Below are 21,315 nucleotides of genomic sequence, written 5' to 3'. Positions count from 1 at the left end.
CTTCCCCACAGCACCTGTATATATGTATATATGTTTGTACATATTTTTTTACTCTATTTATTTATTTATTTTATTTGTACATATCTATTCTATTTATTTTATTTTGTTAGTATGTTTGGTTTTGTTCTCTGTCTCCCCCTTTTAGACTGTGAGCCCACTTGGGTAGGGATTGTCTCTATATGTTGCCAATTTGTACTTCCCAAGCGCTTAGTACAGTGCTCTGCACATAGTAAGCGCTCAATAAATACGATTGATGATGATGATGATGCTAAGCCACACTGCTTAGTTGGAAGACAGCTAGGGGTTAAGGGGTGACGACGGAGGGGATGGACCCTGCGACAGATACTGGGTGGTCCTCAACGAGGCCGGAAATGCCAGATTTGGTAGCCGCTAAATGGACTTGGGGAGGTTTTATTAATAATAATAATAATAATAATAATAATAATAATAACGGTATTTGTTTAGCGCTTACTACATGCCAAGCACTGTTCTAAGCGCTGGGGTAGATACAAGGCAATCAGGTTGTCCCACGAGGGGCTCACAGTATTAATCCCCATTTTACACATGAGGTAACTGAGGCACAGAGAAGTTAAGTGACTTGCCCAGAGTCACAAACCTGATAAGCGGCGGAATCAGGATTAGAACCCGACTCCGGAATTCGCCAACGGAAATTCTGTCCATTACTGATATCCCGGAAATTATTTCTTTCTATTAATATTATTAACGCCTGTCTCCACCTCTAGCCTGTAAGCTCACTGTGGGCAGGGAACGGGTCTACTGACTCTGTTGTACTGGACCCTCCCGGGGCTTAGTACAGTGCTCTGTTTGCAGTAAACGCTCAGTAAATAGTACAGTGCCTAGCATATAGTAAGCGCTTAACACATTCAATTAATAGTAATAATAATAAGAAGAAATAAACGAATACCATTGATCGACTGGATGGTAAAAAGCAGCATGGCCTAGTGGAAAGAGCCCGGGCCTGGGATTCAGAGGACCTGGATTCTAATCCTGGCTCCGCCACTTGTCTGTCACTTCTCTGGGCCTCAGTTCCCTCATCTGTAAAATGGGGATTAAGACTGTGAGCCTCTTGTGGGACACGGACTGCGTCCAACACCATGATTTTGTATTTACCCCAGTACTTAGTGTAGTGCCTGGTACAAAGTAGACACTTAAATATCATCAATAAAAAAAAAGGGGAGGGACGGGAGTGGTTTGGGGAGAGTGAGATCCACCCATCGGGCCCAATTTCCATCAGGAGGTCTGAACTGGAGTAATACGAATATAGCCGGGGTCAAATCGCTCTGGGCCTCAGTTCCCTCATCTGCAAAACGGGGATGAAGACTGTGAGCCCCATGTGGGACAGGGACCAGATGAGCCTGTATAATAATAATAATAATAACAACAATAATAATAATGGCATTTATTAAGCACTTACTATGGGCAAAGCACTGTTCTAAGCGCTGGGTAAGTTACAAGGTGGTCAGGTGGTCCCGGGGGGGCTCACAGTCTTCATTCCCATTTTACAGATGAGGGAACTGAGGCACAGAGAAGTGAAGTGACTTGCCCAAAGTCACACAGCTAAGTGGCAACTTGTTGCCAACTTGTACTTCCCAAGCGCTTAGTACAGTGCTCTGCACACAGTAAGCGCTCAATAAATACGATTGATTGATTGAAGTGGCAGAGCCAGGATTTGAACCCATGATCTCTGACTCCAAAGCCCGGGCTCTTTCCACCGAGCCACGCTGCTTCTCTGTATCTACCCCAGTGCTTGCCACATGGTAAGCACCTAAATACCATTAGAAAAAAGGTCAATTAATGGCATTTATTGAGCGATTTCTGTGCAGAGCACTGTAGTAGGCGCTTGGGAGAGTCCGATCTAACACTTGCTAAGCACCTTCCCTGCCCTAGAGGAGCTTCCAGTCTAGAGATCTGGAGTGCCCCACCCCCCAAAGCCCAGAGACAAGATGCTACAACAGAGAAGGCATGGAGGGGGAAGTTCGAAGACTTCCTACCCACATCCCCGGAGGACACCAGGCCACCTTGCCCAGAGCCCCAGGACCACCCACCACTGCTTTTCTCCCACCCCTGGACTGCGTGCCAAGCGCTAAGCACAGTGCTCAAGCGCTTAGTTCAGTGCTCTGCACACAGTAAGCGCTCAATATGTATGACTGAATGAATGAATGTGTGAGTGGGTGTGCGTGTGCACGAGTGTGTATGTCTCCCCTCCGGCAAATCGCCTTGCTCGAGAACGGAAGGGTGGAAAAAATAAATAGGGCTAGGGATAAAAATGAGGACAGTGAGCCATTCTGATGCTGCTCAACTACTCTCTGATGCCTTCTACTCACCTGGCAAAACTCAAAAGTTCTTCATAATCTTATTAATAAACTGCACACGGGGCACTGTACTAAGCAATGGGGAGAGTACAATATAATAAGAAGGGCCTTGCCAGACTCGTAATAATAATGGCATTTATTAAGCACTTATTATGTGCAAAGCACTGTACTAAGCGCTGGGGAGATTACAAGGAGATCAGGTTGTCCCACGGGGGGCTCACAGTCCTAATCCCCATTTTACAGATGAGGGAACTGAGGCCCAGAGAAGTTAAGTGACTTGCCCAAAGTCACACAGCTGACAGTTGGAAGAGCCGGGATTCGAACCCATGACCCCTGCCTCCAAAGCCCGGGCTCTTTCCACTGAGCCACACTGCTTCTCTGAGATTTCCCAGTTGCTGCTCATCTTTCAGCTCTGCAAGTCCTCCCATCACCACACCCTGCCAACCATCTTCCTTCCGCTTTCCCCTCCTCGTCCCTCCCCCATACCATTTCTGCCTCTCGGTCCCCACCACGCCCAGTCATGGTGGCTCCCGAACAGACGTAGCGTGGCTTAGTGGAGAAAGCCCGGGCCTCGGAGTTAGAGGACCTGAGTTCTAATCCCAGAACTGCCACATGTCGGCTGTGTGACCTCGGGCAGGTCACTTCACTGCTCTGGGCCTTGGTTACCTCATCTGGAAACTGGGGATGGGACAGGGGCTGGGTCCAACCTGATTACCTTGTTTCTACCCCAGTGCTTAGAACGGCGCTTGTCACTTGCCTCTCCCCCTCGTCCCCCTCTCCATCCCCCCATCTTACCTCCTTCCCTTCCCCACAGCACCTGTATATATGTATATATGGTTGTACATATTTATTACTCTATTTATTTATTTACTTATTTTACTTGTACATATCTATCCTATTTATTTTATTTTGTTGGTATGTTTGGTTTTGTTCTCTGTCTCCCCCTTTTAGACTGTGAGCCCACTGTTGGGTAGGGACTGTCTCTATGTGTTGCCAATTTGTACTTCCCAAGAGCTTAGTACAGTGCTCTGCACATAGTAAGCGCTCAATAAATTCGATTGATGATGATGACATGTCAGCTGTGTGACCTTGGGCAGGTCACTTCACTGCTCTGGGCCTCGGTTACCTCATCTGGAAACTGGGGCTGAAGACTGGGGATGGGACAGGGGCTGGGTCCAACCTAATTACCTTGTTTCTACCCCAGTGCTTAGAACGGCGCTTTTCACAGAGTAAGCGCTGAACAAATACCACAATTATTATTATTATTATCACAGAGTAAGCGCTGACCAAATACCACAATTATTATTATTATTATCATTATCATCAATCGAGGCCATGCCAGACTACTAGTCTCTGGCTTCTAATCCATCATCACTTCCTCCAACATCTTGGCAACTCCCAAGGCCAAGAACCTATTTGACTTCACTCCCCATTTATCACATAACATAGGGGGTGGGAGGAAGGGGCCAAAATTCAACAAAAATACCAGCTTTGGTTCCCAAGGCAGATTCCTTCTCTATTGCAACGTCCTCTCCCAAGCGCTTAATACAGTGCTCTGTACAGAGTACCACTCTATAAACACCACCAACTGAATGGTTGATTCTGCCGAGCTCCGCCCCATCCTCTCCCTGGCTTTGTCCCTCCCGTTCCCAGCTGTGGAACAGAGAGGGGCAGCAATCCCCAGGTTCACAGAGCGGGAAGCAGTAGCCCAGAGATGCTGAGCCACTTGCGGCCGATCCAGCCAGGGGGCTACCGGCCCTGCCTGCTGAGGCCCACACCAGTGGGTTTGCCACCGGGCCACGGGCAAACGCCGCATGGGCTTCCGGGAGGGCAGCAGAAATGACAGCCAGAGTGGACCTCGGAAGACTTCCGATCGAGTCACTGACCACGGTGCCGGAAACAGGAATCCGGGTCAGGCCGTCGGCCTTGGGCTGATAAGTGAGGACGACTGGGTCCCAACTCTATCCGCTGGGGACTAGGAGGATGCAGGGGAAGGGAGGGCTTCACGCCTTCCCCGGTGGACTAGACAGTGCGACCCCCATAAAACACACCCTCCTGCCCCCTAACCCCCTCTGCACACCCCCCCTACCCAGAAGATCCCAGGACCGGTTAGTTACCTGCTGCGATCCTCGCCGCTTTTGCGTAGTTTCCGTTCTCGATGCACGATATCAACTCGCTTCGATCTTCCAACGTGTGTCTCCGTATTAGGGCGGGCTTGCCCTTGCCGCACTTTGGCAGGTTAAAGCTGTGAAAGGGGGAGTGGGCAGACCGTAAGCTGAGAGGCTCCTCACGTTTCCCCTCTCCATTTAGCTCAACCCAACAAGTGCTCTCGCCGCCTCACGACGGTGGTTTGGAATGCCATCTCAAGCGTTTGGAATCTGGGTCCAAACCAAGTGGCGGGGAGAAGAGAAAATACTAAGATCACATTCATCAAAGCTCCCCATTTGCCAACTTACAAAAGAATCGCTTTACTAGGTCGGTGGGAGTGAGTGTTAAGAAAAAAAAATTTCAGATTCGTTTCAGATCAATCGAGAAAACATTTTTTCCTCGAAGCCAACGCTCCGAAGACGGTGAAAATGTCTAGCTGCCGGCCGGGCTCTTCCCCTCGGAATGCCGTCAATTCCGTGTCAAGAAGCAGGAGAGGGGGAGGGAGGGCAGCTCCCATCCGGGATCGTGTTTCTGCCCTCTCTCCCCATCTCCAGAGGGGAGGAGGGGGTGTGGGACTTATTGTGAGCAGGAATGCGTCTGTTTGTTGTTACATTGTACTCTCCCAAGCGCTTAGCAGAATGCTCTGCACACAGTAAGTGCTCAAGAAATATGACTGACTGCCTAGCTAAGCGCCTGGGGAAACCCAAGACAAGAGGCAAGGCGGACACGATCCTAGCCCACGAGGAATTTCCAGTCTACTGTGTGCAGGGCTTGTTGTGGGTACGAAATGTGTCTATTATATAATAATAATGGTATTTGTTAATAGTAATAATAGCACTTACTATGTCCCAGGCACTGTACTAAGCGCTGGGGTGGATACATTCAAATCAAGTTGGACACTGTCCCATGTGGGGCTCACAGTCTCACTCCCCATTTTACAGATGAGGTAACTGAGGCCCAGAGAAGTCAAGTGACTTGCCCAGGGTCACCCAGCAGGCAAGTGGCAGAGCCGGGGTTAGAACCCATGACCTTTTGACTCCAGACCCATTATCGACTATGCCACGCTGCTTCCCCCAAGCAAGCTATTAACAGTTGTTTTAAGTGTACTCTCCCAAGCGCTTACTACAGCGCTCTGCACACAGTAGGCGCTCAATAAATACGACTGACTGACTGCCCAGCTAAGCGCTTGGGGAAGCCCAAAGCAACAGAGAAGACAGACACGATCCCGGCCCACAAGAAACTTCCCGTCTACCTGTGCGGGGCACATGGGCCGAGCACTCGGAAGATTTTAGACTGTGAGCCCACTGTTGGGTAGGGACTGTCTCTATATGTTGCCAACTTGTACTTCCCAAGCGCTTAGTACAGTGCTCTGCACACAGTAAGCGCTCAATAAATACGATTGATTGATTGATTGATTGATTCTGATGGAGCTCGTGGGCAGCGACGACCCCCGCCCCAAGGCTGCTTCCAGTCATTTGTTCAATTGTATTTATTGAGTGCTTACTGTGTGCAAAGCGCTGTACTAATAATAATAATGATGGCATTTATGAAGTGCTTACTATGTGCAAAGCACTGTTCGAAGTGCTTGAGTAGTACAATATAAGAACAAATAGACACATTCCTTGTCCACAAAGAGCTCACAGTCTAGAAAGGGAGACATTAATATAAATAAATATATAAATATAATATAATATGTAAATATGATATAATATATAATATATTATATTATATATATAATATAATATATAATATAATATATAATATATATTAATATATAATATATTATATTATATAATATAAATATAATATAATATAATATAAATAAATATATAAATATAAATAAATATATAAATAAATTACAGGTATATATGGAGTATAATATACTCTACTTTTCTTGTACATATTTACTATTCTGTTTTGTTAACGATGTGCATAGAGCTATAATTCTATTTGTTCTGACGATTTTGACACCTGTCTATATGTTTTGTTTCATTGACTGCCTCCCCCTTCTAGACTGTGAGCCCGTTGCTGGGTAGGGACCGTCTCTATACGTTGCCAACTTGTACTTCCCAAGCGCTTAGTCCAGTGCTCTGCACACAGTAAGCGCTCAATAAATATGACTGAATGACTGAATGAATGAATGAATGAATACGGATGTGCTGTGTGCATAGGAGGGAGGATGAATGCAGGAGCAAGTAAGAGTGAGTCCGGAAGGGAGTGGGAAAGGTGGAGAGAAGGGCTTAGTCAGGGAAGGCTTCTTGGAGAGATGGGCCTGTGATATCTTTTGGAAGTCGGGGAAAGCAATTATCTGTCTGGCAGGAGGATGGAGGGTGTTCCAGGCCGGAGGCGGGATGTGGGCGAAACCAGTCCACAGCGGGAGCAGCTTACCTGGAGTTGCAGAGCAGGCTATTGCTTGAGGATATACTCGATTCGGATGCACAGCGGCGACGGGGTTCAACTTTTCTTCCGGGGGCCTCATCTAATTCTTGGTCTCTCCCGCCCCCTCCAAACCCATTCGATAGACCTGGGTGCAAACAGAGAACACAGAGGCATGATTGACACCGCAAGCTTACCCGTGCATAACTCCTCCGTTTAGGGGTTTTCTCCCCAGGTCACCGGATGGGTCTAAAAGGACCGGTAAAAGAAAAACCGTCAGTTGCAGACCTTGCTTGGTGGTTCTTTCTAGTCAAGGCTCTCTGGCTTGTTTCCCCAAAGAACTCGTGCGTAAAACCCGGAAACCGCAAGGTGTATACTCGGCAACGAGGGAATGCGGTCCACTTGAAGCCGCTCAGAGCACGGGAGTTTAGAGCAAAAAGTCGCAAAGAAACCGACTGGTTCCATTCCCTCGTTCAAAGAGCTACGCAGTTGAATCAAACAAGAACATCGCTTAATGTTCAAGCCATTTGCATGAATAACGACGACGTCAACCAACTCTGGATTTCCGTCAAAAGTATCTATGGAAAGATCATTTTATTGGGGGAAACAAACAAAAAAACCCCACCCATCATGGGGCTTGCGGTCTTATATCCCTATTTTACAGAGGAGGCAACTGAGGCCCTGAGGAGTGAAGTGATTTGCCCACAATTACCCAGCAGATAAGTGGTGGAGCAAGGATCAGAAGATCCCAAAACGAAAAAGTGCCGTCGGTGGGCCACGGAAAGACAGAGTGAGCTGGGGGCAGGGGGAGACCAGGGGGACCCCCACTTGACTTGTTCCAGCTGACAGAGAGAAAAACGGACTCAGAATCAGAAGCGGAGCTTCTTTTCTGGGCCCTGATGGGAATGGGTCACCGTGTTTGACAGAAGGCAACCAAGCCAACTGACCAGTGGTTTTGAGCCCCAAAACGGTTGCTGACCCACGGGAATGACATGCCGACTTTCAAGCGGGCCTCGCTTTCTAAGTAATAATCCGATCCTCACAAGGGCTAAATTAGGAATCATAATGCTGTGCTATTACAAATTGTTGCCAATTTGTACTTCCCAAGTGCTTAGTACAGTGCTCTGTACACAGTAAGCGCTCAATAAACACGACTGATGATGATGATATTACGGTGTCCAGAGGGTGGCTCTCGACTTTCCCAAACAAACTCGCCGTAGGATAAAAAAGATCGAAGACTAGCGAATTCGTAAAACGTGTCTTAGTTCATCTGGCTGTTTTGGGCCTTTTCCTGGGAGTGTTTAATTTAGCAACTAAGGTGAAAGGGAAAGGCATCCCTGCCTACACGCAGATTGCAGAAATAAAACACTTTAATCCAGTTTGTCATCCTAGGGTGGAGAGGGAAGAGTAGGCGAACGAAACTGCTTCTTGCCCCTCAAAAATACCCATCTTCAAAACAATAAAAATAATAAAAATAACAGTGGTATTTGTTAAATGCTTACTATGTGCCAGCACTGTTCTAAGCACTGGGGGAGATACAATCTAATCAGGTTGTACACCATCCCAATAATAATAATAATGGCAGTTATTAAGCACTTACTATGTGCAAAGCACTGTTCTAAGCACTGGGGAGGTTACAAGGAGATCAGGTTGTCCCACGGGGGGCTCACAGTCTTAATCCCCATTTTACAGATGAGGGAACTGAGGCACAGGAAAGTTAAGTGACTTGCCCAAAGTCACACAGCTGACAATTGGCAGAGCCGGAATTCGAACCCATGACCCCTGACTCCAAACCCCACGCTCTTTCCACTGAGCCACGCTGCTTCTCTAATCCCACACGGGATTATCCCTATCCCACACGGGGCTCAAAGTCTTAATCTCCATCTTACAGATGAGGTAACTGAGGCCCAGAGAAGTGAAGTGACTTGCCCGAAGTCCCACAGGAGACGAGTGGTGGAGTCAGGATTAGAACCCAGGTCCTCCTGACTCCCAGGCCGCTGCTCTATCCACTAGGCCGCACTGCTTCTGTAGCAGGAATCTAGGAGTCACAAACACGACCTTCGCTGCAACTGCAACGGAACATAAAACTGGTATCCAAACGGTACCGCTTTCACTCGGAAAGTCAGAAAGTGTCCGTACCTGCTCTGGCCAGGCTAAAGGCAAAACAAGCCAAGAATGCCATTTCCATTCAATTTTCCAAATGCCCTAGAAAAAAAGATATTAGGCAGAAAAAGAGAATGGAAGGGAGATGCCGCCATAATCACCTCACGGTCTGAAATTGTGTGTGGAAACAACTAAAGAACAGTGCTTTCCACATAGTAAGAGCTTAATAAATGCCATTAAAAATAAATAAATAACTACGCGTAGTGAGAGAAAAAGGGAGGCTATTTAGCGCGAATCTGACATCTCTTCAAAAGTCGTTTTACGTTGATCAGAGGGCAGGATGAAGAACAGGCTCTACGGAATGCTTAAAGAACCACTGACAAAAATGAAAATTGGCTTTAAGAGTTTGAAAACCAATTCCTCCCAACCGGGAAGCTTTATGGAGACAAGTAGCAGCAACAGTCACGCCCTGAGGCCCTTTAAGACTACCACCAGAGAAACTGCATAAGAATAGCCCTGTGCCTCCTTTCGAGGCCCAAATACAATTCCATGAGCTTTTCCAGAATTTACAAGTACATGACCCCAATTAGCCCCGAGGCTGGCCCTGTTCTCCCAAAAGCACTGTCTTAAAAGAACTGATTTCCTTCTCTTCGCAGCTGTTGGAAAGTCAAAGCTAAGTAAACAGCCCTGGAAAGGGGGCTTTAAATAAAAATGGAAACAAACCAAAAGACCCTGGCCAACAAAACAGAGCACTCATTCCCCCACGAACCTCAAAAAAAGAAGCCCAGGACAATGATGACATAGCCCTCACAACAAACTCTTCCAATATGGACTATTAAGAGAGAAAGGCTGACTGAACTCAATTTGCACGGCAGAATAACAATAACTGGGCTATTTGTTCAGTGCTTCCCGTGAGCCAGGTACTATACTGAACACTGCGGTAGATAAGAATACAAGCGAATGTATAAGGGGGCTTGCTGTTCGGAAAACTTGAATTACGAGAAAGGAGTTCAGTGAATGCTGAAAACACATGAAATTTTAATTGTCGCTGTTAAGAGTGAGACTGAAGAACGCCTAGATGCTCATAAATACGATTGAAATACGATTGAATGAAGACAGGAGGGCACTGGGGTAGCAGTGCTCGATTCTTAAGCCTCACACTTTTTCGGCACGGTGTGAAAACACCATGGGCATCACAACCTGCGTTTTTCTTTGGCAATTAAAAGGCGACCTCCGGGTTTCCACCCTAAAACGGGACGCGTCTCTTTCTCTCCGGGACAATTTCACTGATTTTCCTTTCCAAACTCGCTCCCCCTTCCCCCGACCCCAGTTATGTTCGATTAGCGTCTGGCCCCCCTTGGCCAATTAAATATTAAACCATTCCACTTCCCCCACAGTAAGGACAAGGGCGGTCTCTTCCATTTGCACAAGATGAGGGGCATAAATCAAGCAATGGAAGTTTATTCCTCTATCATCTGAGCTGGGCTGTTTTCGAGGAACAGCAGTAAAATGTTAGGCAAATGCTAACAGCCGAACAACTCTCTCACCTGTGAATCTGCTCAGTGCTGAGAATGGAAAACTCCCTCCCCCTTCAAGACCGACAATTACTCTCCACTTTTAAAGCCTTATTAAAATCCCATCTCCTCCAAGCAGCCTTTCCCCACTAAACCCTCATTCCCTCTCCCTTTCCCTCTCCCTCATTCCCTCTCCCATTCGCAGCTTCCCACTGAGCACGGGCTTTGGAGTCAGAGGCCATGGGTTCAAATCCCAGCTCCGCCAATTGTCAGCTGTGTGACTTTGGGCAAGTCACAACTTCCCTGTGCCTCGGTTACCTCATCCGTAAAATGTGGATTAAAACTGAGCCCCCCGTGGGACAACCTGATCACTTGTAACCTCCCCAGGGATTAGAATAGTGCTTTGCACATAGTAAGCGCTTGGTAAATGCCATTATTATTATTATTATTCTCCTTCAGAGCAGGGATCATACCCTACTCTATTATACCGTCCTCTGCCGCGCGCTTAGAACAGTGCTCTGCACACAGTAAGTGCTCAATAAATACCGATTGAGTGCATATCTGTCACTTATTTTAACGTTCATTTCCCCCCTTGACTGTGTCTATCATACTCTCCCAAGTGTTCGATATGGTGCCCTGTGCCAAATAAGCACTCAATAAATATGATCGATCGACTGATTCAGGATAAAAAGGAACAGCGTTCCTTCAATACCGCTTATCCACTGAAAAGATGAAGTGACTGCTGAAGAATCTGGGAGCTCTGTATGATCCAGGTTGTGGATGCTGCTAATGGGGTTACAAGTTTTTAAAGAAAATATACATACTATATAAATATATGTTGTACATTTATATAAATATATTATATATTTTATTATATAATCATTGTATATCTATATAAATATATGTTTATATAAAAAGAAAACACGTATAAAAAGTTTTCAAAAAGATATATTATATTATATAAATGTTATATATTTGTATGAATATATATTTATTATTGCATTTTTATTATATAATTATTGTATATTTATATAAAAGTATATACTCATATAGGTTAACCTCGATAAGTTGCCTCATTTTGGAAACACAGCGACACCCAACTTCCCTCGGTTGTTCTCCCTTCATCTGTTGCTCAGTGGATTTACTCATCTGGAATAACCCTGAAACAATCTTTGCATCCACGTCGGCAATCCAGTGAATAGACGGAATCGATCCTTTTACTAGAACTCACTTCTCGAGATTCAAGGGATTCAGGTGGGTGAGGGCTAAAGTTTGAGTTTACCAGTTCAGGGTTGTGAAAAAATCAAAAGGCTTAGGCACGGAGACTGAAACTGAGATTGATCCGAGACCTTGATATGAATGAGATTCATTTCCATACCAACTCCTGCATTTAAATCAGACTGTGTGTAACCGAAACCAAAGCTGGAACAGAGGAACCAAGATGGAAAGCAACAAAGTCAGGCACAGAAATCCAAGGCGCTGGAGGGCGAGATGGAATTGGTCATTGGAAGAGTTCTTGAACTCAATCAAAACAAACCGACAAACCCCCAACCACAAGTTCAGGTCTGCCTCGACTGCAGATGAGCATGACCATGAAACCCGCCATAGAAAGGGGGGGAAAAAACAAAAAGACTGGAAGGTGAAGGAAAAAGGGGAAGAAATCAAGCTTGGAGAACAGAGAAGTGTCCCTCTGGTTGGCTTCCAATGGCTTATGACTACTGAATACAGGGAAGAAAAGAGACCAAATTGCACATCACAGCGCTCCAAATTTAGCTTGAGGCGTGAATAATGGAGAGTGACCTGTCTTTTGCAACCAATTCTCTCACTTTAATCCTACCTCCAAACAGCAGGACAGGGCATTCGTTTTAAGCTTCATCATACGGACTACTAAATATACCTGTTGGTACTGAGAGGTGAGTCTATCTCGAATTGTTATCCAATTTTTCTTTTTTTTTTAATTCCACTATTTTAATTCCATAAAAAATATAAGAATCACTGGCTCGGTTCTGACCTGGGGAATTCAGGCTGCATGCCCGATCGGGATCTTGTCAGAAAATCATCTCTTTTGTTCTCTTTTTCTTTCTTTTTTTTTTTTTTGGTTCCAATTTCATTAATTTGTTGTCCAGTCAAACCTAGGTTGAACATTCTTGATCTCCATGATTTATAAAGTGAAATTGCAGGAAAATTGGGATGGGCTGATGGAAACATTCCCAGTCAGCCCTTTAAAAAGACAACAAACAAAAAAACAAGCCATGATTTTAGAGGTTTGGGAATCGGCAAAAAAATAAAAAATAAATAAAGTTGCGGGGGAGAGGAGGAAGAGTCGGATCAATGTCACATATAACCGCAGGGTACATGACTTTAACTTACAGAGATGGGAAAATGTACGGAATGAAGAGCATGGGTTCATACATGGCAAAGATTTCCTCCAACAGTGTTCATGGGTTTGGTTTTGGTTTTAAGGATGTCTGGTGTCTCCAACATGATCCAAAATAATTACTTGCAATGCAATGGTCTTTCTGCGTCCCAAAATGGTCAGTTAATAGAATTCCGGTCCAGGATGGAGGATAATAGAAAATAATTAGGATCCAAAGAGAAAAATACCCGGCATATTAGTTAACATGAGAACCTGGAAAACAGTGAAAAAGCCATTTAGTCTGACTGACAGGAAACAGACAGCAATCGGCCGTTCTGCATCCTTAGACCCGGAACGCAGACACAAACACATCTTTACACAGAGAGCTACAGCTACTTCACAAGAGCCTCAAAGGAGGGAGAAGCTTAGAAGAGAGAGAGGAGAAAGAGCGAGACAGAGACAGAGAGAGAGAGCTCCATCTGAACACCGATTAAAAGGAGCCTGAGGCTTTGTACAGAGCAAGAAAACGTTACATGAGAACACAATACAACCTTCACGAAGCTGGGCATCCATTAAGAATGGGGCTTTGGGATTGAGCTAACCTCCTTCCAGTGAAGAACAGAGAGTGATGCTTCCACTAAGGCTTTTACACCGCTTCTCTTCTGTGCGTATCTCTCCCCCTCCAGAGTCACTAGCGTCTTAAGTAGGCGTAGTGGATAGAGCACGGGCCTAGGACTCAGAAGGTCATGGGTTCTAATCCTGGCTCCGCCACTTGTGTTCTGTGTGACCGTGGGCAAGTCACTTCACTTTTCTGAGCCCTCATCTGTCAAATGGGGATTGAGACTGTGAGCCCCACGTGGGACAGGGACTGTTGTCCAGTGCTTAGTTCAGTGAGAGTCCCATAGTAAGCACTTTGACAAAAACCACAATTATTATTATTTTTAGACCAAACCCTCCGCCCCCTCCCCCAGCAACTTTCAGAGCATCCCAAGAGCTGGGACAGGATCTGGTGTTGCGATAAGCGTGTGAGTCTCGGAGTGCGTTTGAGAAAAATCTAGCCGCCCAAAATGGTGGCAGGCCTGGAGGACCATCCCACAGCTCAGAGTGCGATGGCAGATCTTTGAATTTGGTGGCCAGGTTCAAAAGAATTCCGAGTCCTCCGGGGGCCCGGGGCCAGTGGGACCAAGACTGTCCGATGCTTCAAGGACGGAACCGGGGGTACAGGTGAGGCCGTGAACCGTTGCCAGAGACTGATCGTTGGCCGACTTTGGCCTGGGCCAAGGGGCCCAGCGGAGACCGCTCGGTGTTGCGGTAACGGACAAAAGTGACCGACTCTCTCGAGTTCCCGAGCGACGGAACTGGGGTCTAGTGGAAACGTTTCTATCGCTCTCGGCAAAGTGTCGGATCGTGAAAACGTCAATTTTAAGGATCTGTTTCGGGAGAAGTGCTTAGGAATTCATCCTGCATCCACTGAAATCTATTGGCATTCTGGAATAAGAAAGCAGAAATCTCCATTTCAGTCAGGATCAAAGCGGTATCCAAAAAAATTAAAAACCAAGAAAAAACAACAACACACAACTCTGTCTCCAGACACTTCCAGGTGATAGATCCTTTCGAGTCAACCCCAGTTCCTTCAAAGCCTCATCAGAACCACCTTAAGACCTCAAAACTGTTCTAGTACTGTGTCAAAGGGAAATGGAAACTCTAGGGGGTCACCCAAAATATCGTCTTAAAGGATTATTTTAGAGGCGTCTGAAGAGGTGAAGGAAGGGATCCCTATTTTGGGGGACGACAAATCAAACCTTTAAGAATCACAGGTCAGAGGGCCAATATGCACGTGATAGTTGGCACAAAACGGGCTTGGGGAGTTTTGAATATTTGGGTGACGGCTAGGTGTTAAGAAGTCAGTCTGCGGCCCAAGGACACTTGGTACATGCAGACGGTTTAGATGAATGACTGGGCGGACTTAAAGACCAGTCCGATTCTAGTGTGTGTTGCTGAACACTCCTCCCCTAGGAAAACAAAGCACCCGACATGATAGACCCACCTTACAAAAAGAAAAAATTGAGCAAGAACCAGAAGGTAACAGCTGTGTTGCCCGAGATTGCTAAATTAAACCCCATATGCATCGCCACCGTGGCTCATAGATGCCTGCTGTGTGACCTCAGGCAAGTCACACCTTCTCTGGGCCTCAGTACTTCATCTGGAAAATGGGGATTCAGAGCATGATCCCCATGTGGGACAGGGACTGTGTCCAACTTAACTCGTATTTTCCCCAGTGCTTAGAATAGTGCTTGGCACACAGGAAGCGTTTAGTAGCATAATTATCTATGAGAAGCAGCGTAGCTTAGTGGAAAAAGAAGGGCTTGGGAGTCAGAGGCCTTGGGTTCCAATCCCAGCTCCACCACTTATCATCAATCGTATTTATTGAGCGCTTACTATGTGCAGAGCACTGTACTAAGCGCTTATCACCTGTGTGACTTTGGGCAAGTCACTTAACTTCTCTGTACCGCAGTTCCCTTATCTGCAAAATGGGGATGAAGACTGTGAGCCCCACGTGGGACAACCTGATTACCTTGTATCTATCCCAGCACTCAGAACACTGCTTGGCACACAGTAAGCACTTAACAAATACCATTATTATTATATATTACAATTATTATTATTAAGGAGGGTCCCACTGTATGAACAACTGACATGGGGAGAATATGAAATTCATTTAGCAACAGACCCAAATTTCTACTGCAAAAGGAAAATTTCAGGAGCACATTCACGTCAAGATGAACTTGAGGCCAGCCCCTTGCCATTTAGGCATTTTAAAAGGGCCACGCACCCTGTCGTGACGGACTACAGCTGGAAACGTTCCGGATTTTCCCTGCTGCTGGGACATACTCTTACCTCGATCACTGAAAGTGAAGGAGCAAAACCAACAGCACTTTGGATTCCATTAAGAAACACCAGTCATCAAAGGCGAAAACGTCACGCTAAATTCATTGCTTTCTCCTCCCTCTTCAGACAGCCTAAATGGAACCCCACTTACTATTACACCCAACGAGGGGCCTGCCCCCTTACTAGTAAGTCCGAGAACTCTGAAGAGGTCCACCAGTCCGTCCCCACAGAAGGATGCGTGCAAGATGGTCCCCTTGCCCCCCAGACCTCTCTGCACGTTGTTCTGGGTGGACGTGGGTGATGCCACGTGGCTCAGGGGAAAGAGCCCGGGCTTTGGAGTCAGAGGTCATGGGTTCGAATCCCAGCTCCACCATATGTCTGCTGTGTGACCTTGGGCAAGTCACTTAACTTCTCGGAGCCTCAGTTACCTCATCTGTAAAATGGGGGTGATGACTGTAAGCCCCACGCGGGACAATCTGATCACCTTGTATCCCCCTCCCCGGCGTTTAGAACAGTGCTTTGCACATAGTAAGCGCTTAACAAATGTCATCATCATTATTATTATTATTATTATTATTATTATTATTATTATGCCCACCTGCCTGGCTGACGGTCCCCTTCCCCCCGGCCTGCAGATAGAGATTAGCAAACCCTCCAGTGCTTCCCCCCAGGATCCGATCTCAGGGGTGCTACAAGTCAGCTTCCTATGCGCGAGAGCACGCATCGCCAGAGACCGTTTTCTGCTCCGCTTTTGGCTACTAGCCTAGAAAGCCCACAGTAAGGGTGGGAGACGGGGAGGGGCCCACAGAGAGCCACTTCTCCCTCCCCGTGGATTCCCTGGCTCCTTGGGGCCACTGCAGCCAGATTCGCGCTCAGAAGGCAGCCAAGTGTCCCTCCCATCCCCATCTTCTAGGTCCCTCCACCCCCTCGAGACCTGTGGTGGTCTAGTGACTCTCGTCTCGCCCCCCCAGACCGACCCCGGCTTGCACCCTCGGAAGCCAAAGGCACCGACCCACCCAAAGGCTCGGGACTGCCGCTGCCTCTCCTGAAAATACGAAGAAGAGGAGAAAATACTAGATGGAAGGGGCAGAAAGCAGTGTGGCCTAGCGGAAACAGCCCGGGCGTGGGACTCAGAAGAAGTGGGTTCTAATCCCATCTCTGCCACAGGTCTGCTGGGTGAGCTTGGGCAAGTCACTTCTCCGTGCCTCAGTTCCCTCATCTGTAAAATGGGGATTAAACCGGGGAGCCCCATGAGGGGCAGGGACTGTGTCGCATCTGATTATCTTGTATCTACTCCGGTGTTTAGAACAGTGCTTGGCACATACTAAGTGCTTCACAAATACCACTGTTAACAGTTATTGTTATAATTCCTTCATTGTTAGGAAGGTGGCTGCCCATTTCCCTGCCGCCTCAGCGGGGCCTGTGGAGCTAAATGAGGGAGGGAGAAAGGAGGAAACAGGAGTGGAAGGGGTAGGGGAAGTCAAGATGGGAAAGGGAGAGGTAAATGAAATGGTTGGGGGAGAGACAGGGAGGAGATGGTGAGGTCAGGGGGGAACGTCGGAAGCCGCTGGAGTGAGAAGGAAACAGAGACGCTGGAAAACTCAGGGATTCGATGCTTCGAGGACTGCCCTTTTTCAGTTTTTCCAAACTGGCCCTCATTTCCTAGGCTTTGAACATACGCCTATTTGGGTATGATCATTTCCTAGACTAAGGACTACCTTTTATTAAGAATCCCTTAATGCTTTGCCAAAAAAAAAAATCTTATAGGATTCTTAAAATCTTACACACATAAACCCATCTGCTTCTGGAATTAAGTAGCTGATTTGGAGTGAGGGGACAAGGCAGTTCAGAATGAAGAGCCAAGAGACTGATTTTGATGCTCTCAAAAGGAACCTGATTTCGGAGAAGTGGTTTGGCTACCACCAAACGTGAGAGGGGAAGGTGAACCTCCATTCGCTTCTGGAGAGACCCATCGCTTTCGGTGGCCCAAGCCCCCCAAAAAGGGCAGCCCCGAAAACCTAACATCCTCCAATCAATCAATCAATCAATCGTATTTATTGAGCGCTTACTATGTGCAGAGCACTGTACTAAGCGCTTGGGAAGTACAAATTGGCATCACATAGAGACAGTCCCTACCCGATAGTGGGCTCACAGTCTAAAAGGGGGAGACAGAGAACAGAACCAAACATACCAACAAAATAAAATAAGTAGGATAGAAATGTACAAGTAAAATAAATAAATAAATAAATAAACAGAACTCTTAGGGAACTAATAACAAAGGGTCAACCAGATGCAAGTGGATGCTGCCCTAAGTGTCTTCTGAAATATTTTGCAGAGACCTTTTACTGAGAAATCGGCACCGATGCTAACTTCCTTAAATGGAAAAAGAAGCACGCAGAAAAAAGACCATCACTCACTTTCCTGGTATGGGGAGAGATGGAGATAAGTGGACGGGCCCCAAAACATCACAGATCCAGTCTGAGCCAGGGTATTTTGGCATAAAAAAAAATTCCCTCAAGCCGTCGACGTAATTATGATTGAATTGCACTGTGACCTGGGGATGTGTCTACCAACCCTGTTGGGCTGGACTCTTCCAAGCACTTAGTACAGTGCTCTGCACACAAGAAGTGCTCAATAAGTCCCACTGGTTGATCCGCTTAACGACTCTACTCGTTGATCGTTTAGTTTTAGCTGGCAACAATACGTGTCGTGTAGTCGTTTATCCCAGTTAATACATTTAATAGGCATTATTCTTTTTGCTTTGGATTGTTTTTTTTTTTTTTTCAAAATAGAGACCAGGAAAAACAGGAGAGACTCATTTATTTCCATCTGCAGCCCCTTTTCAAAATTCACTACAATGAAAGGTTTAAGCCCAAAGTGAGTACTCCTTTCTCAAGTGAAAGGTCTCCAAGAAAAGCTAGCGAAGGCATTTTTGGGTTACCGCCATTCTTTGTCTCACATGTGCAAAGGACATCGTTCTGTCCGAAACAAAAAAAAACAACGAATAGGCCCGGGGGGGGGGGGTGAATTTTCAGGTCCTTTAAGCAGTGACTTGCAAAGGACAGCATTTTAGCCCTTTGGATAATGGCCCAAAGTACTCCCAGAAGTATGCTTGTAAACAGTGTGGCCTAGTGGGTCCCAATCCCGGCTCCCAGGCTTGTGTGCAGTGAGACCTTGGGTAAGTCTTTTCGCTTCTCTGAGCTTCAGTTCCCTCATCTGCAAGATGGAGATTCAAATACCAGTCCTCCCTCCTCAGACTGTGAGGCCCGTGCAGGACCCGACGATCTGGGCATCTACTCCAACGACTAGTACGGTGCTTGGCACATAGTAAGCACTTAAGTATCACTCTTATTACTACTACATTCTCATCATACACCCCCGACCCTATTTTGGAGAGTCTTGGGGCAATCTTTTCGTTCACTCTTTCAGAAGCCCGTCCCCCCCGACTAAACTCCACCAAGTTCCTGAGTCTCGTTGCCAAGCCAAGACCGGGTCCCATCCTCGCAGCCCCCGAGAGCCATCTGCATCGGATGGGTACCACCCAGCGTGCGGTACCGATCTGCAACTGGTCATTGCTCAATTTCCCCGGTCCATCTGCTCGTTCTGCTACCTATTCCTTTGAGCCATCTGGCCCGCTCACGGGCAACGATCGAGTACTGGGGAAAAGTACTTCAGCGCCGCGTTCCTCCGCTTCTGCAGGGGCTGGGGCGACCAATTAGCGACACGATCGATCCATCGGCGGTAGTTATTGGACGTTTACTGCACGCCGAGCACTGGACTGAACGCTCGGGAGAGGGCAATACACGTTCCCCGTTCACAATGGGATTCCTCGTCTTCCATGTGGGTGGTTTGGTGGGGAGAAACCACGCACCACCAGCTCTGAAAACATTTTCAAGAGAAGGCAATACTGAGCTGTCGCTTGTCACCCAGGCGACCGTTCACATCGGCCCTGCCAGGGAAGTTAAAAAAAAAAAAAAAAAAAACAAAAGAGAGGACTTGAGGCAAGCAAGGGGAGTGATTATTATTGGGAAACTACATCCGGTCTGCGAAACCTAGCCGAACAGAGATTTGTTTACCAGAGGCTTCAGAAGAGGATTCATCTTCCCACCCCTGCCGCTTTTGGAAATCCACCGGGTGCTCATCGGAAACGGGTGCGAGTCTCGGATGAGAACGCCGAATACGTTTTCGCACCGAGGCCCGGGACGATAAAGGCGCTAACCACGAAACACGCGCATGCCCATTCCTCCGTCCCAACGACCGACGGCCAACCCAGAGTCGCCGCTTCCCCGCGACCACGGCGTACTTCGGAAGACGCGAGGACGGCGACGCGGACACCGGGCCACCCCCCCGCGCTCCCCGGACGTCGCTCCGGCCCTCTCGGTACGACGGCGAACCCCCTCAGCATTTACCTGTATCCAGGCGTTTTCCGGGCGAGTCATCATCCACTTCAGCATCTCCACAAGCACTCCTTGACCTTTTCCGTGGCTGCAGAAGTGTCTCCAACCTTGGAAGGACTACAGACAAAAAGGTTTTGGTCCCTAGCTGTGGAGAAGTTGGCTGGGTTTCAGAGTTCTTGGCAGACTTTGGGGGGCTTACACTTTTCGATTTGCAGAAGAGAACAGATGTACGTCTGTTTACATCCCTTGATGACTCAGCGCCTGCAGAAACTGCCGACTCATTGAGATTACTGTCCAGAATGGGTTCTGGAGGGTGTCCATTAACCATTTCTTTCAGAATGGAAGTGCTATATAATTCATTATCAAATGTTACTCTTTTGAATAGTTTACTCTGCTCTGGATTGAGTTCTACTGGTTTGAGGGTTGGTGGTTCTGAATTAGTCTCTGAGTTTGAAGGAAGAGGTGAGGCATCTGGTGGTTCAAGTTTAGGGGGAGATTTATCTCCTGAAAAAATTATAAATACAATGGTGATTTTTTGAAAACTGATGATAAAAACCTCTTAGAAAACTTACTACAAATGTGACGTCCACCAAAAGAGAGTAGCGCAATCAATGAAACAAACCACAACTTTGAGAAATACGAAAACCCCTGGCTGACCACAAGCTCGCCTAGTTAGTCGTATCTAAGTTTCTCCTCTGATTAGAACGTGGACGGAATAGAGCGGCTGAAAGCGGAAGTTAAGAGCGTGTACCCGTTGGGCCCCTTAACCCTCACTGCAAAGGACCGACTGACGGGACTCTGGCAACCTACGTCCAAAATCCCCACGTTTATAAAAATTAGTTTCTGTAAAAGAAAATTACGAAAGATTATTTCACATATGCCACCAAGACATGCCGCTAAAATTCGAGGAACTTTCACAACGGAATACTCCGCTTACCTGTAGGGAGGAAAAGTTCTGAACACGTTTAAGCCAATACGCTAAGCGCTCAATAAACACGCTTGAATGAATGAACGAACTTGTTTAAATTTTCTTTTTTTTCCGTCTTCGTCCCGTGAGCTGAGAGGATCAGCCAACTGAAGGGACGATCTCCATGTCTACTTAACTTCACATGAAGAACGAACAATTAAAGCATCGGCGACTGGTTTCTCCCTTTAGTTTTGAAGCTACTGGCCGATGCTTCTCTGAAATTTTCTTGAAG

At 46.8% G+C, this 21,315-nt stretch overlaps 1 protein-coding gene across 3 annotated transcripts in view; it reads right to left on the bottom strand.

The window, feature by feature from the left end:
* BRD1 (bromodomain containing 1) overlaps positions 1 to 21,315 on the bottom strand; it is an 86,525-nt gene that overhangs the window by 12,935 nt on the left and 52,275 nt on the right. For 2 of the 3 annotated variants that reach the window (XM_038756174.1, XM_038756173.1), the window contains exons 8-10: positions 20,129 to 20,620; positions 6,870 to 7,005; positions 4,451 to 4,578 (exon numbers count right to left, since the gene is read on the bottom strand). In XM_038756174.1, coding sequence (XP_038612102.1) covers positions 4,451 to 4,578; positions 6,870 to 7,005; positions 20,129 to 20,620 — 756 coding nt within the window. The remainder of the gene's footprint in view (positions 1 to 4,450; positions 4,579 to 6,869; positions 7,006 to 20,128; positions 20,621 to 21,315) is intronic. The other variant, XM_038756175.1, reaches the window with a different exon arrangement.

This window comes from Tachyglossus aculeatus, chromosome 14 (genome assembly GCF_015852505.1).
Source record: "Tachyglossus aculeatus isolate mTacAcu1 chromosome 14, mTacAcu1.pri, whole genome shotgun sequence".
Lineage (NCBI taxonomy): Eukaryota > Metazoa > Chordata > Mammalia > Monotremata > Tachyglossidae > Tachyglossus > Tachyglossus aculeatus.
Note: the sequence above shows the minus strand (reverse complement) of the source record. Positions and strands in the feature narration are given on the sequence as shown.